We start from the raw sequence: 12,772 nt of genomic DNA, 5'->3' as shown, positions 1-12,772 counted from the left end.
ATGATGCCCATCTATGTGGCACGGGGATGAGCGTTACATGACTCCCTGCTAAAACCACTTAGCCGTTTCAGAATGACTGGATTATAGTCAGAGCTGGACACAGATACGTTACAAATTTTAAAGAGCACTAGAGGGCAGTGTGGTATTTAGGCCAAAATGACCTAAAGGTCCTTATGCCCTATTAGGACTTGAATTACATATCAGAAGGCAGACTACAGCTTAATTTCATATGGACACTGCTGGGGCAAGTTCTTTTTTTTTTTTTAATATAAATATGCATGAAATTAAGCTACAACTGTCCAACTGTACAAATATCAGTTTTCTTTTGTCATGGATCCCTAGTCAGTCTTTCTCAAATGTTTATCTGCAGGCCCCCCAGAAAAATTCAGGATGGCCTTTAGGGAAAGCAAAAATAATCCGCTTTTTTCAACTAATACGTCTGAAAAAGAAGCCTAGTGTTCTACGAGCTTTTATATTTTTTGTGTATTTTAGTTAGTCAATAAAAATATTACTTTGATAATACTTTTTGCTTTGTCTGTGGAGCCAAGCTGTCCAACTGGCCCACAGTTTGGAACCTCTCACTTAAAGATGTAGTAAACATAATATTTAGAAAAAAGGATTTATCTTCCATGCATTTTTGTATGATCTTCTGTTATTTAATTTTTTTTGTTTGTTTTTTTTGGAACGGCTTCTACTTTGCCAAATCATACTTTACGCACATTTACCAGGAAATAGTAAACACATATTTTTAACATATTAAAAAGACCGCCACCATTACTAAAAAGGACAATAGGATGAAGGTGGCATGTTCACTGTCTGTTTTTTATTATATGTGTCTAGCTTTTGACCAATGGAAGCCTCCAAAAAAACAAAACAAAACCACGTAGAGCTCCTCGAGGCACTCTAAAGCCCCGTGCACACAGGCCGAATGTCGGGAGAAATTGGCCGGTAACAAAAAATGGACACCATTCGGTATGTGTTTTGGCAGCCTTATCCGGCGAGCATGCTGGTAAACCAGTAGCCGACCAACTCCCAATCAGCACTCTCAGCCAGTGACAGAGAGCACTGATTGGAGTGTTCTGGTGGGGGGGGGGGGGGCACAACAGCTTAACAGTGGTGATCACTATACTGAAACCCCATACACACTATCAGATTTTCTGCTGATTTTTTCCTTCACATTTACCAAAACCATGTAGTGCAGGGGCCTGCCTGATTGCATACAAATTGAAACTCCTAAGATTTGACCTCATATTATATGGTTTTGGTAATTCTGAAGGAAAAAAATCAGCAGAAAATCTGATAGTGTGTATGGGGCTTAGCTCTGCATAGTTATTACAGTGGCTCCAAACAGAGATGACAGTTTTTTCAGCCCCGGTTAAAAAAATTCATACTGTGTACCAGGCATTAAGTATAAAATATTGGTCACAAATATGGTCCCATTAAGCTTCAGACCAAGGTGTGGCTGCAGTCCTTGAGGCCCCCGTAGGCCCACCGAAGTTAATAAGCCAAATCAGTAGGATGTATCCCTTTAGGTGCTACCCTGTTTGCCTGAAAATAAGACCTAGCGTGATTTCAGTGATGGCTGCAATTTAAGCCCTACCCCCCAAATAAGCCCTTCCCTGTTTCCCCAAAAATAATCCCTACCCTGAAATTAAGACCTACAAGGACTTTAACTAGGGCTTATTTGGGGGGGGGGGGGGTATGGCTTATATTGCAGCCATCACCGACAATCATGCTAGGTCTTATTTTCAGGGAAACAGGGTAGCTTATTCCCAAAACTTGCTGTCCCCACTGAAGCACAATGAGCCATATGATTTACAGTCCAACTCCAGGAAAAAACAATAAAAAAAACCTTTGCAGTAGGCCACCTCTGCACTGCAAATGCTTGTTAATTCTAGGAGGTTGCAGAAGAGGCAATATTTCTTACCTGGCTTTCCACTCTGGCTGTCTCCGGAGTGGTTCTCTCCCCCCATGGAAGGTGTGGTCCCTGGGCAGAGCCCAGGTGTCAGTAGGTACAGTACAGGACTGGTAACCCTGTATTGCAATTGGCGGTGTTAGGAGTGGAACCGCTGGCAGGAGCGGCTTACAGAGGAGGCTGTGGCATACCTGTTGCACAGATCAAAGGATACTGCTGAAGCAGGGAGAAGGTAAGCAATACAACCTCTTCTTCAGCCCACAAGACTTAAAAGTTTGACCCTTGCAGTGTGAGGGGGGCACTGCCAGGGTATTTTCTCTTTCTGTTTTGCCAAGAGTAGGGATTTAAAGGGAATAAAAAAATGTGTGAGATGCCTGTGATGAAGACTGACAAATTCTATCTACTGAACTACAAGTTGAAGTTAATAGAGTAGGACTAATTTTAAATAGATCAGGTTTTGTGGCCCTAGAACCAGTAGACCATATTGTGAGTCACAGAACTGCAACTTCCAACTCAATATATTGTGCTTCATGAGCGATCGATTCCCTTGTTGAAAACTCAGGAGAAAGGACTGTTCATGGTATTCACAGTTACCAATCAGCTTTCCCTATTAGTCCCCCCCCACACCAACGTAATGAAAGGGAGGCTCCGATTCTACACTACTGCTGGCCCAGGTCTTCCTTCAGACACTTGCACTGAATTGTCTTTGGTGATTGTGGACCAGCAGGAGACAATGCTAGGAATAGGCTACAAAATAGATGCTGAATATATAGACAAGGGGGCTGCTTTAAAACTGTGCCTATTTTATGTATTTTATTTTTTTATATATTGCCATGTTACATTTCTGAGATGAATGTGTTTGAAACGATGTATTATTTCCATGCTACTTGAGCGTGTACCTGGTTCCTTTAACATACACTTTGTTTTTCCAAAACCACAAACATCGATCCTGGAATTTCATGTGGAAGTGCTTAAGGGGTTGAAAGTTAACACCTTTGTGAGCTGTACAGCCTCACAGTTACTGCTCAACAAAAGCCTCTTTGTAGGAACCTTTTTGAAATGTTTTCTTAACATGTTCCAAGTAGTTTTAGGCAAGTAACTAAAGTAAGCAAAATGTTACCATGATAAAAACACTTGTGAAAACATTAGAGCGCTCTCACTGGTACCCTTCATGCAGACAACACTTTCTTAAAAAATAATAATAATAAAATATAAAACGAGGGAGATTTATTCAACTTTTTTTTTTTTTACCTTTTAATTTCAACTTATATGATGGAAAGAAAAAAAACAAAGTGGTGGGGAGGGAGGGGAGGTTCAGTTAATCCCAAACTAGGTGAAAACCATCTGTATGCTTAACTTTTCATAATTAGCACTTCCTTATTCTTTAGAAAACAAACCTACACCCACAAAATAAACATTTCAAATGTGCAGAATTTAACATCAAACAACACCTTATTTGTTGCAGTTAACTCTCTAGGGCCATCAACTGTCTGCCTAGAATTTGCAATGCAAAGAATAATAGGTGAAATGGATCATAGAAGTAAAATAAGAACGATCAGACAATACATATAATTATTCAGAGTATTGCTAATGTAAATCCAGGAAATATTTTAAGTAAAAAAAAAAAAAAACAATTGACTGAAGGACATAAAAATAATAATATACTGTTTGACTCCAAATCTCAACCCATATAATGAATCTTACTTATAGGATAAGTTTGCCTTTTCACAAACTATGAACTCCAAATATCCTGGCCAGTCCCCTGAACCCTGCAGCATATAGCAGCTGTTGTGCCCCATGCTGCCGATGTATCAGTCTGTATACCAAATACTGCAGTACACAGCCCCTGAGTAGCCATTATAATGCTTGCAATGGCAAACACTCATTGGTCAGCACAGCCACGTGACCGTGCCAACCAATGAGATTTTTTTCTTTTGGGATGCCTTACCAGAAGAAGCAGCCTCAGATGCACTTCTCAATGGTCAGCAGTCAGCACAGTCACGTGGTTGTGCTGACCAATGAGCACTTACCATTGCGAGCATTATGAAGGATACACACTCCACGGCTGTGTATTGAGATGTATGGTGTACAGTCTGTTGGGTTGGCCAGAATATTTGGAGTTAGTTCACATTTTAATTTTCTTGAAAAGGTGAACTTACAGTAGGTAGACCATAGACAGTGCAAATTTCTTTCCTGCAACCCGTGGAAATTTGTACGATTCCTCCATCAACACAGACAATGCTGACAAGGGAATCCCTCCTGCCAAGACATTGTATTTCCCTGACGGAGGGAGGGGGGCTATAGCCACCAATAGCGATAAACGCAAGTAAAATCCGTGAGGCTGGTTGTACCCAAGTTGGTCAATCGATCAACTTGGTACATGCAGCCTGCCCGTACATGGTTCAAATCTCAGCTGGTTTTTGCTGAACCGTCTTTCGCCAGCCTTATTCTTTAACCTCCTCGCGCCCGCCCTATAGCCGAATTACGGCCGTAGAGCAGGCGCGTTCGTTCGGGCGGTCGTCCCTGGACGGCCTGATGTTTACTTCCGCAATGCGCGCCGCCGCGGGCGCGCATCGCGGAAGTTCTGTGTTCGCCGTGTCCCCCGGGGACAGGCAAACACAGATCGCTGTAAACGGCCAATCACAGCGGCCGTTTACAGCGTGATCGGCGTGTCCAATGGGAGATGATCTCATATGTAAACATATGAGATCATCTCGCAGCGCCGCTCTCCTTCCTCGCACAGACAGTGCGAGAGGGGAGAGATGAACGGCTGCAGCGGCAGCCGTTCTGATTCTGGAAAAAAAAAAAATTAAAAAAATGAAATAAAAAGTGCCATCCGCCCCCAGCAGTGCCATCCGCCCCCAGCAGTGCCATCCGCCCCCAGCAGTGCTATCTGCCCCAGTGCCATCCACCCCAGTGCTACCTGCCCCCAGTGCCATCCACCCCAGTGCTACCTGCCCCCAGTGCCATCCACCCCAGTGCTACCTGCCCCTAGTGCCATCCACCCCAGTGCTACCTGCCCCTAGTGCCATCCACCCCAGTGCTACCTGCCCCCAGTGCCATCCACCCCAGTGCTACCTGCCCCCAGTGCCATCCACCCCAGTGCTACCTGCCCCCAGTGCCATCCACCCCAGTGCCACCTGCCGTCAGTGCCACCTGCCCCCAGTGCCACCTGCCCCCAGTGCCACCTGCCGTCAGTGCCACCTGCCGTCAGTGCCACCTGCCGTCAGTGCCACGTGTCATCAGTGCCACATAGTGCCATCTGTCATCAGTGCCACGTATCAGTGCCATTTGTCATCAGTGCCACCTGTCAGTGTCACGTGCCATCTGTTGTCAGTGTCACGTGTCATCAATGCCACTTATCAGTGCCATCTGTCATCAGTGTCACGCGTCATCGGTGCCATGTATTAGTGCCATCTGTCATCGGTGGCACATATTAGTGCCACGTATTAGTGCCATCTGTCATCGGTGCCACGTTTCAGTGCCACGTGTCATCAGTGCCACGTATTAGTGCCACGTGTCATCAGTGCCACGTATAAGTGCCACGCGTCATCAGTGCCACATATTAGTGCCATCTGTCATCAGTGCCACATATTAGTGCCATCTGTCATCAGTGCCACCTGTCATCATTGCCACGTATCAGTGCCATCTGTCATCAGTGTCACGTGTCATTGTCCTGGTGCTTCAAAAGTGTAATAAATAGTCAACAAGTTAGATGTGTAACTTATGTTCCTAGAACACATGATGGCGCTACCTGCATGTTGGGCCTCTCTATGTGGCCAGGCTGTGAAAAAGTCCCACACATGTGGTATTGTAATACTCAGGAGGAGTAGCAGAATTTTTTGGGGGGTGTCATTTGTGGTATACACATGCCACGTGAGAGAAATAACCTATTACAATGACAATTTTGTGGAGAAAAAAAAAAAAATGAAAAATCTTAATTTTGCAAAGAATTGTGGGAAAAAAATGACAACATCAAAAAGCTCACCATGCCTCTTACTAAATACCTTGGAATGTCTACTTTCCAAAAAGGGGTCATTTGGGGGGTATTTGTACTTTCCTGACTTGTTCGGGTCACAAGAAGCGAGATAGGCCACCAGTACATCAGATGTGATCAATTTTGTGCGATTCGCACCACAGCTTGTAGACTCTCTAACTTTCACAAAGACCAAATAATATCCACTAATTTGGGTTATTTTTACCAAAGATATGTAGCAGTATAAATTGTGACCAAAATTTATGAAGAAAAATTAATAATTTGCATAATTCTGTCACAGAAACAAAGAAATATGCGTTTTTTTTCAAAATTTTCGGTCTTTTTTCATTTATAGCGCAAAAAATAAAAACCCCAGAGGTGATCAAATACCACCAAAAGAAAGCTCTATTTGTGGGAAAAAAAGGACAAAAAATTCATTTGGGTACAGTGTTGCATGACTGAGTAATTGTCATTCAAATTGTGAGAGCACCGAAAGCTGAAAATTGGTCTGGGCAGGAAGGTGTTTAAGTGCCCTGTAAGCAAGTGGTTAACTAGCCAAAAAATGTTTCATAGTCTCCAGGACTGTACAAAACATTTTTTATAGTCTCCAGGACTATACAAAACATTTTTCCTCCCAGGACTGTACAAAACATTTTTCATCGTCTCCAGGACTGTACAAAACTTTTTTCCAAACCTCTAGCCATCTAAATTACTGACGGGCCTGTTCACACTAGTGCATTATATTAAAGCGTGGCACAGTGTGTGTTTTACTGCATGTTACTGCTACACCTGTAACACATGAAAAGCAGTGTTGTGTGCTACCATTTATTTTTGAATGCCACCCTAATGCACCAAGACTGTGCAACACACTAGCATTTTAGCACAACCCAATGCACAGATGTGAACCATATTTGGGTTTGGATGATCTGTAACAGGACAAATGTTACACGCCAGGTTAATGTGCATTGGCAGGTCATGCAAAATAAATGGACTGCCCTAGACCAATGCATGTTACAATGCAAATATTGCACATTCAGTGTTCATACAAACTGGCTTAAAAAGTGCTGCTTCTGCCCCTGTCTTTCCCCTGTAGAAGCAGCTCAATGTTATCCTATGTGTCCATGGCCATGCACATTAGGACTTTTAGAGGCATATTTTAATGGAAAAGTATGGCCAAAGCTTTTTTGGCCAGACTTCTATGGATCACAGGATGAGCCAGGCTCTACTGCCCCCTCCACACCCCCAGCCCTCCAGTGAGCGATGGAGGGGAGAGCAGAGAGTCACTGAGTGACAGTCATAGCTCTCTGCTCAGAGTAGTGTTTGATCGCTCAGTTCTCACTGCAGAGCCAGATTTTACATCCACCTAGGTGAATAGAAATATATTTTTTTAAGCTCAGCGTTTAGAGGCAGAAAAAAACTCTTCTGGTTTACATCTTTGAGAGGAGTTTTCAGCAGAAATAAAAAGTGAATGCTCCTAAAAACTCCTAAGCTCTCCTAAACTCCTACACAAAAATGCTCTATATGAGCGTTTTTTTTTCTGCCAAGGGAACTGGCATTTTTTTTAAGCCCAGTGTGCATAGACTCTAAACGCTTGTGTGTTTCTACAATGTACTAGTGTGAACAGGCCCCTAAACTGAGTTTTATGGAAAAGCATAAACAGAAAAGCACCTCTGAGTGAAATTTTTAATCTGTAGCACAAAAAGTCATCAACACTTACATCTCAGTAAGTACAGGTATACTCATAGGGAAGGACGATATCCTAGGGATGTGGCGAATATCAAAGGCGCGTTTCCAGGAGGTACCACGTACAGGCTGTGTAAGCTGCAAGGAACCGGAGGGGAAGCCGGCTGTGTCCTATGGAGGAGAGGTAAGGAACAGCTCGAGGGAACAGCGTGTGATGTCAGCACAGTCAGAAGAAACACAACGTGTTTCAGAGCATGTGCGAAGTCCGTAAGGCACGTGTGCACTCCTTTCGCAAGTGTACACTTGCGAAAGGAGTGCGTTGTGTAGCCTTTGACTGGGCTGACGTCACACACCGTTTCCTCCATAGGGCACAGCCAGCTTCCTCTCCGGTTCCTTGCGGCTTACACAACCTGGACTTGATACCTCCTGGAAACACGTCTTTGATTTTGGCCACATCCCTAGGATATCGCCCTTCCATATGAGTATACCTGTACTTACTGAGATGTAAGTGTTAATTACTTTTTGTACTACAGATTAAAACATTTCACTCAGAGGCGCTTTTCTGTTTTTGCTTTTCCATGTTGTTTCTAAGTTGGCTTCCCTCCAGAGAAGAGCAGCCCTTAGTGTCTGCGGTTCTATAGATTTCATCATCCTGATCCATTTCATCAGATCCACTATTCAGCACCTTTTACCATTGATTGGACGTCTTTTATATTTACTTGTGGACTTTTTATTATTAATTTTGCCTTTTAATTATAGCCTTGATCTAATTGATTGTAAGCTATTATATCAGTGTCCTGTGCTAGCATTTATGTTTTTTTTTTTTATCTGAGTTTTATAGTCCTCTTCCCATTGCCCTTTGTCACCAAATGAGGAAGGGCTTTCGCAGTGCTTCCAGACACTACTGTGTTCACTATGTTACATGTTTTGTTTTTAATACTCACTGCTATAAGACCTGTGCCAACTGCTATATTTATTTATAATTCACTATCATTTATAAAAATACCCAAATAGTTGCAATAACTGGACATGTGATTGGTTAGTACATGTTTGTGCACTTTGTACGTAATAACTTTTATGAGCAGTGAAGCATCCTCTGCACATTGGCAAGCACATATGTATAAAAATGAACAGCTGAATATCCTAATCCATCACTTTATAAAACAAAAAGCAGACACTGTGGTATGCCTGCAAGTAGCTTTAGTTATGTTGTAGAATAGTTGGAACCCCAGAACCTAGATTATATAATCGTCACCTAGTCTATTGGCATCCCTAGTAACCCTTCACTTTGATGGATGGCCTAAATGACCACTAGCAAGGCATGAGAGGGTCAAGGGCCAGGTGCCAGCTTCCTAGATGATGTGGGATTTGTATAAGAATCCCATGGGTTTGGGGCTCCTATCACTCTATGCCCCTGTACACACGGTCGGACATTCTGCTAACCAAATCCGTTGGATTTTGTCCGAAACTGTTGCATATACACGGTCGGACCAAGTTGTCGGAAAATCCGATCGTTCAGAACGTGATGACTTTATTTCGTTACGATGGGACTACGTTCAGGCTAGTAGCCAATAGCTTTGGTGTAGGAATTTGATCTGAGCATGCGTGACACTTTGTCCGATCGGAAATTCTCTACACATGATCGGACAAGGTCCGATCGGACCAGTTTGTCGGAAAATATTTCCAACAAGTTGGAAAATTGGGTCCGACGGATATTCAGACGGAAACAGTCCGATGCATACCACACACAGTCGGATTATCCGACAAAACGGTCTGATAGGACACATTCCGTCAGAATCTCGGACCGTGTGTACAAGGGCTATCACATAGCTGCAGGATTTGCTAATTGATGGCATGCACTTGCACTTTATACACTTTAAAGCACAATTCCACTGCAAAACTGAAATTGGGAGCACAATTGCTTAATAGTTAGCAATTCTGTCTTACAGCACGAGGGTCTTTGGGTTGAATTCCAACTGGGACACTATCTGCATGACTTTGTATGTTTTCCCTGTGCTTCCATGGGTTTCCTCTGGGTACTTCAGTTTTCTCCCGCACACCAAAGACAAACTGGTAAAGTAATGGGCTTCTGTCTAAATTGGCCCTAGTATGTGTATGTATGCATGTGAGGTGAATGTGTGACAGCATGAATCTTAGATTGTAAGCTCCTCGAAGGCAGGAACTGATGTAAATGTATGTAAAATGCAGTGTAAAGTGTCAGTGTTATATAAAACATTTTCTAATAAAAAATGACTAAAATTGGCCAGAAAACGTTACAAAAAGTAATTAAATCATTTAATTAAGTAAAGTCAACTCTAATGCCTAGTACATACGGGCCAAATGTTGTGAGACATTGGCCAGTTCAATAAAAAAAAATCTGTCATTCGGGCCAATGGCTGATAGCACTGACAGAGTGTTTTGGCGAGGTGCTGACCCCCTGTCAGAACACAAAGGCTCATCAGGGGAGTTTGATGTACTAACATCAGATCGTTAGTACAGTGGCTCTGATCGAAGCTGTCACTTTTTATTTCTTATTCAACCCCGCTGTGTTGAATGAATAAAAACTATTAGGCTTTAGAATCCCCTAAAATAAAACTAAAAAACGAAACAAGCTTTAGAAATGTAAATGACTCTGGACTCTGTAATCCATTCTAGGGGAGCATCTCACTTGCAGGAGGGTCTGCTTCCCAAATCTGTATTGTGAAATTCCTTCCACTATGCTCCATGTATCACCAATAAGATTCAAAATGCCAAATCAGGTTCCCATCTTCACTTGGGATGCCGGTACTTCCAAAGTAGTAGTGACATCCTAGGTGATCTCAGTCATCCTAGGGGGAGTCAGATTAGTGGCTAACACTTTCAAATAGCAAGCTTTCTGTATGTATGGAATTGCTCTTTGGCATCACAGAGGTTCCTTGAAAAAAAGCAAGGCCTAGATGTAAAAAGCCCAAGACCCAAGAAGATTGGCTATATTTCCCCATTTGCATTTTCAAAGCTTCACCTTTAACGTAAGCATCACTAGAAAAAATTTCCCCTGAGATCCCCTCCGGGTGACCCAGAGAGCATATCAGTATCCATAAGAACTATGATAATTGCTCAACCAGGCTGAATATCTATAGTCATTTTAGAATTTTTTTGTGGTTGCTATAGGCAACACAGGAAGCTTTCTTACAGATACAGGCCTTTTCTGTCTGTACAGAGAAGAACATAAAAGATTACTCACTTAAGGAATGATGGGAAATCATCACACACAGCCTCGCAGCCCGGCCACTTGCATACACCGTGCCCATATAAGGGGTGATTCTGCATGTAGTCCTCGTGGGAGCTAAAAAAAGAAATTACATATACGAAATTCACTAATGGATCATCAACAAGCTGATTGCAAATATGAACAAATAAACACATACAGAATCCCTGGGGTGAGCTGAGAAGGCCGAGATGGAACAAGGTTATTAAAAATAACTTCCTTTTTGCATATCAAGTATTGTTTATGAAGCTGCTCAGCAAGCAAAAACAAGTGGGAACCTGTGTTGCTTTGTATACACCACACTTTACATCAAAACAGCCTGCTAGTATAATGAGTAACCAACCTGAGCTTTAACCCCTTCCCTCACCTCTTTAATGGAGCCCTCACCTTAACTACAGATTCAGTGAAAACTCATGGACCAGAGCTGGAGGACTGTACTTTAGAAGAATTGGATATTTGTGGATACAGATTTTGGTATACTTTCATATTCTAAGCTACACTGTATGGTCAAATGTTTACCGACAGCTGACTATTACACCTATAAGCTTGCTGGACATTCCATTCCAAAACTGTTGTTACTAATATGCATTTTGCAGTCTTAAAAGCCTTTATTCTTCTGGAAAAAAAAAGAAACCTGTCCAGAAGATTTGAAGTCTGTCTGTAGGAATTTGTGCCCATTCAGCCAAAAGAGCATTTCTGAGGTCCGGGGCATATGTTCTATGAGATGACCTGGCTCACTATTGGTATTCCAATTCATCCCAAAGGTGTTCAGTAGGGCTGAGGTCAGTGCACAGGAGCACAGTTGTGCTGGAATAAAAATGGCCTTTCATCAAACTTTGGCTACAAGGCTGGAAGAGCACAATTGTCTAAAATGGCTTTGTATAGTGGAGCATTGGCAATACTCTTCACTGGAAACACTTGAACTTATCAGATTATTTGGAGCGCTATCCACATACATTTGGGCCATGTAAGTTAATGTTAAGAGAAGAAATAATATTTCATGTATTCTGCTACTGTATACCTAAAGGTGCCCCTAGACATTGGATGTCTGGCAATCCAGGCCAGATCAAAACATAATCCAGTCCTGACGCAATGTCATGTAGACGCAACATTGTTGCTCGCTCTTGAAGTTTACAGCACTTGCAATGCATTAACGGCCTGTTATGACTAATTAACTCTTCACAATATTTTATGTATGCCATTGTAGGTTATTGGTGAGATGCCTCACTTGCACTAATGTACTGAGGAACTGAAGGGCAGGTTGAACAAGTTACAGAGAACGAAGGAACAAAGGCAAAAGCCTTTCATAAGGCAGATCCGATTTTATGTCCTCTCTCTCTGGGTCAATCTTTGTACTTTAACTGCTCCTTCTGGTCATACACATTACAATAAACCATTAATACAGATTCAATCATTTACAATCTTAAAATCAAAAGTAATTAATCATTCTAAAAAAGGCAAAGACTGATCATGCCTAATTCAATCACATATTTTACCAAAACAAATAGTTCCTTTTCTACAAAAGTAAGCATTTGTGGATGGAACCACCTATTGAAGCATTTCTTTCATCAAAATAATTCTAATATGTTGCCATGTTCATGGCAGGCATAGCACACCTAACACAGACCCTGTATAGTAAAATGTATACAGCACTAAGTAATGGGACATACAGTATAGCAATTAAGCAAAATTCAATAAAAAGTGTGCTAATACTGAGAGAGCCTTTTTATGCATTGGTATATTTTGGTGGAGCAATACAATTAAGTTCCTTCGTACACACCTGTTGTGCCATTGCAATGCTCCTCTTTAGCAGCCAATTGACATCATAGTGGAGCCAGATTCTCTAGCACAATTTAATTAGCAGATAATATTTAATTAAAGTGCCACTGCTGCACTCCCGGGAAAGCCTTCTCCACCATACACCAAGCCCTGTCCTCTTTTCATGCTGAGT

General features: G+C 42.2%; 1 protein-coding gene across 19 annotated transcripts in view; it reads right to left on the bottom strand.

Annotated features, from left to right (window-relative positions):
- Positions 1-12,772, bottom strand: part of FOXP1 (forkhead box P1) — a 1,079,246-nt gene that overhangs the window by 59,844 nt on the left and 1,006,630 nt on the right. For all 19 annotated transcript variants that reach the window (XM_077451838.1, XM_077451836.1, XM_077451844.1 and 16 more), the window contains one exon: positions 10,798-10,899. In XM_077451838.1, the coding sequence (XP_077307964.1) occupies positions 10,798-10,899 (102 nt within the window). The remainder of the gene's footprint in view (positions 1-10,797; positions 10,900-12,772) is intronic.

The sequence above is a fragment of the Lithobates pipiens genome, unplaced genomic scaffold (assembly GCF_037356315.1).
Source record: "Lithobates pipiens isolate NorthernLeopardFrog02 unplaced genomic scaffold, aLitPip1_a1.2 Scaffold_23, whole genome shotgun sequence".
In the NCBI taxonomy this organism is placed as follows: domain Eukaryota; kingdom Metazoa; phylum Chordata; class Amphibia; order Anura; family Ranidae; genus Lithobates; species Lithobates pipiens.
This window is presented reverse-complemented; position numbering and strand designations above follow the sequence as displayed.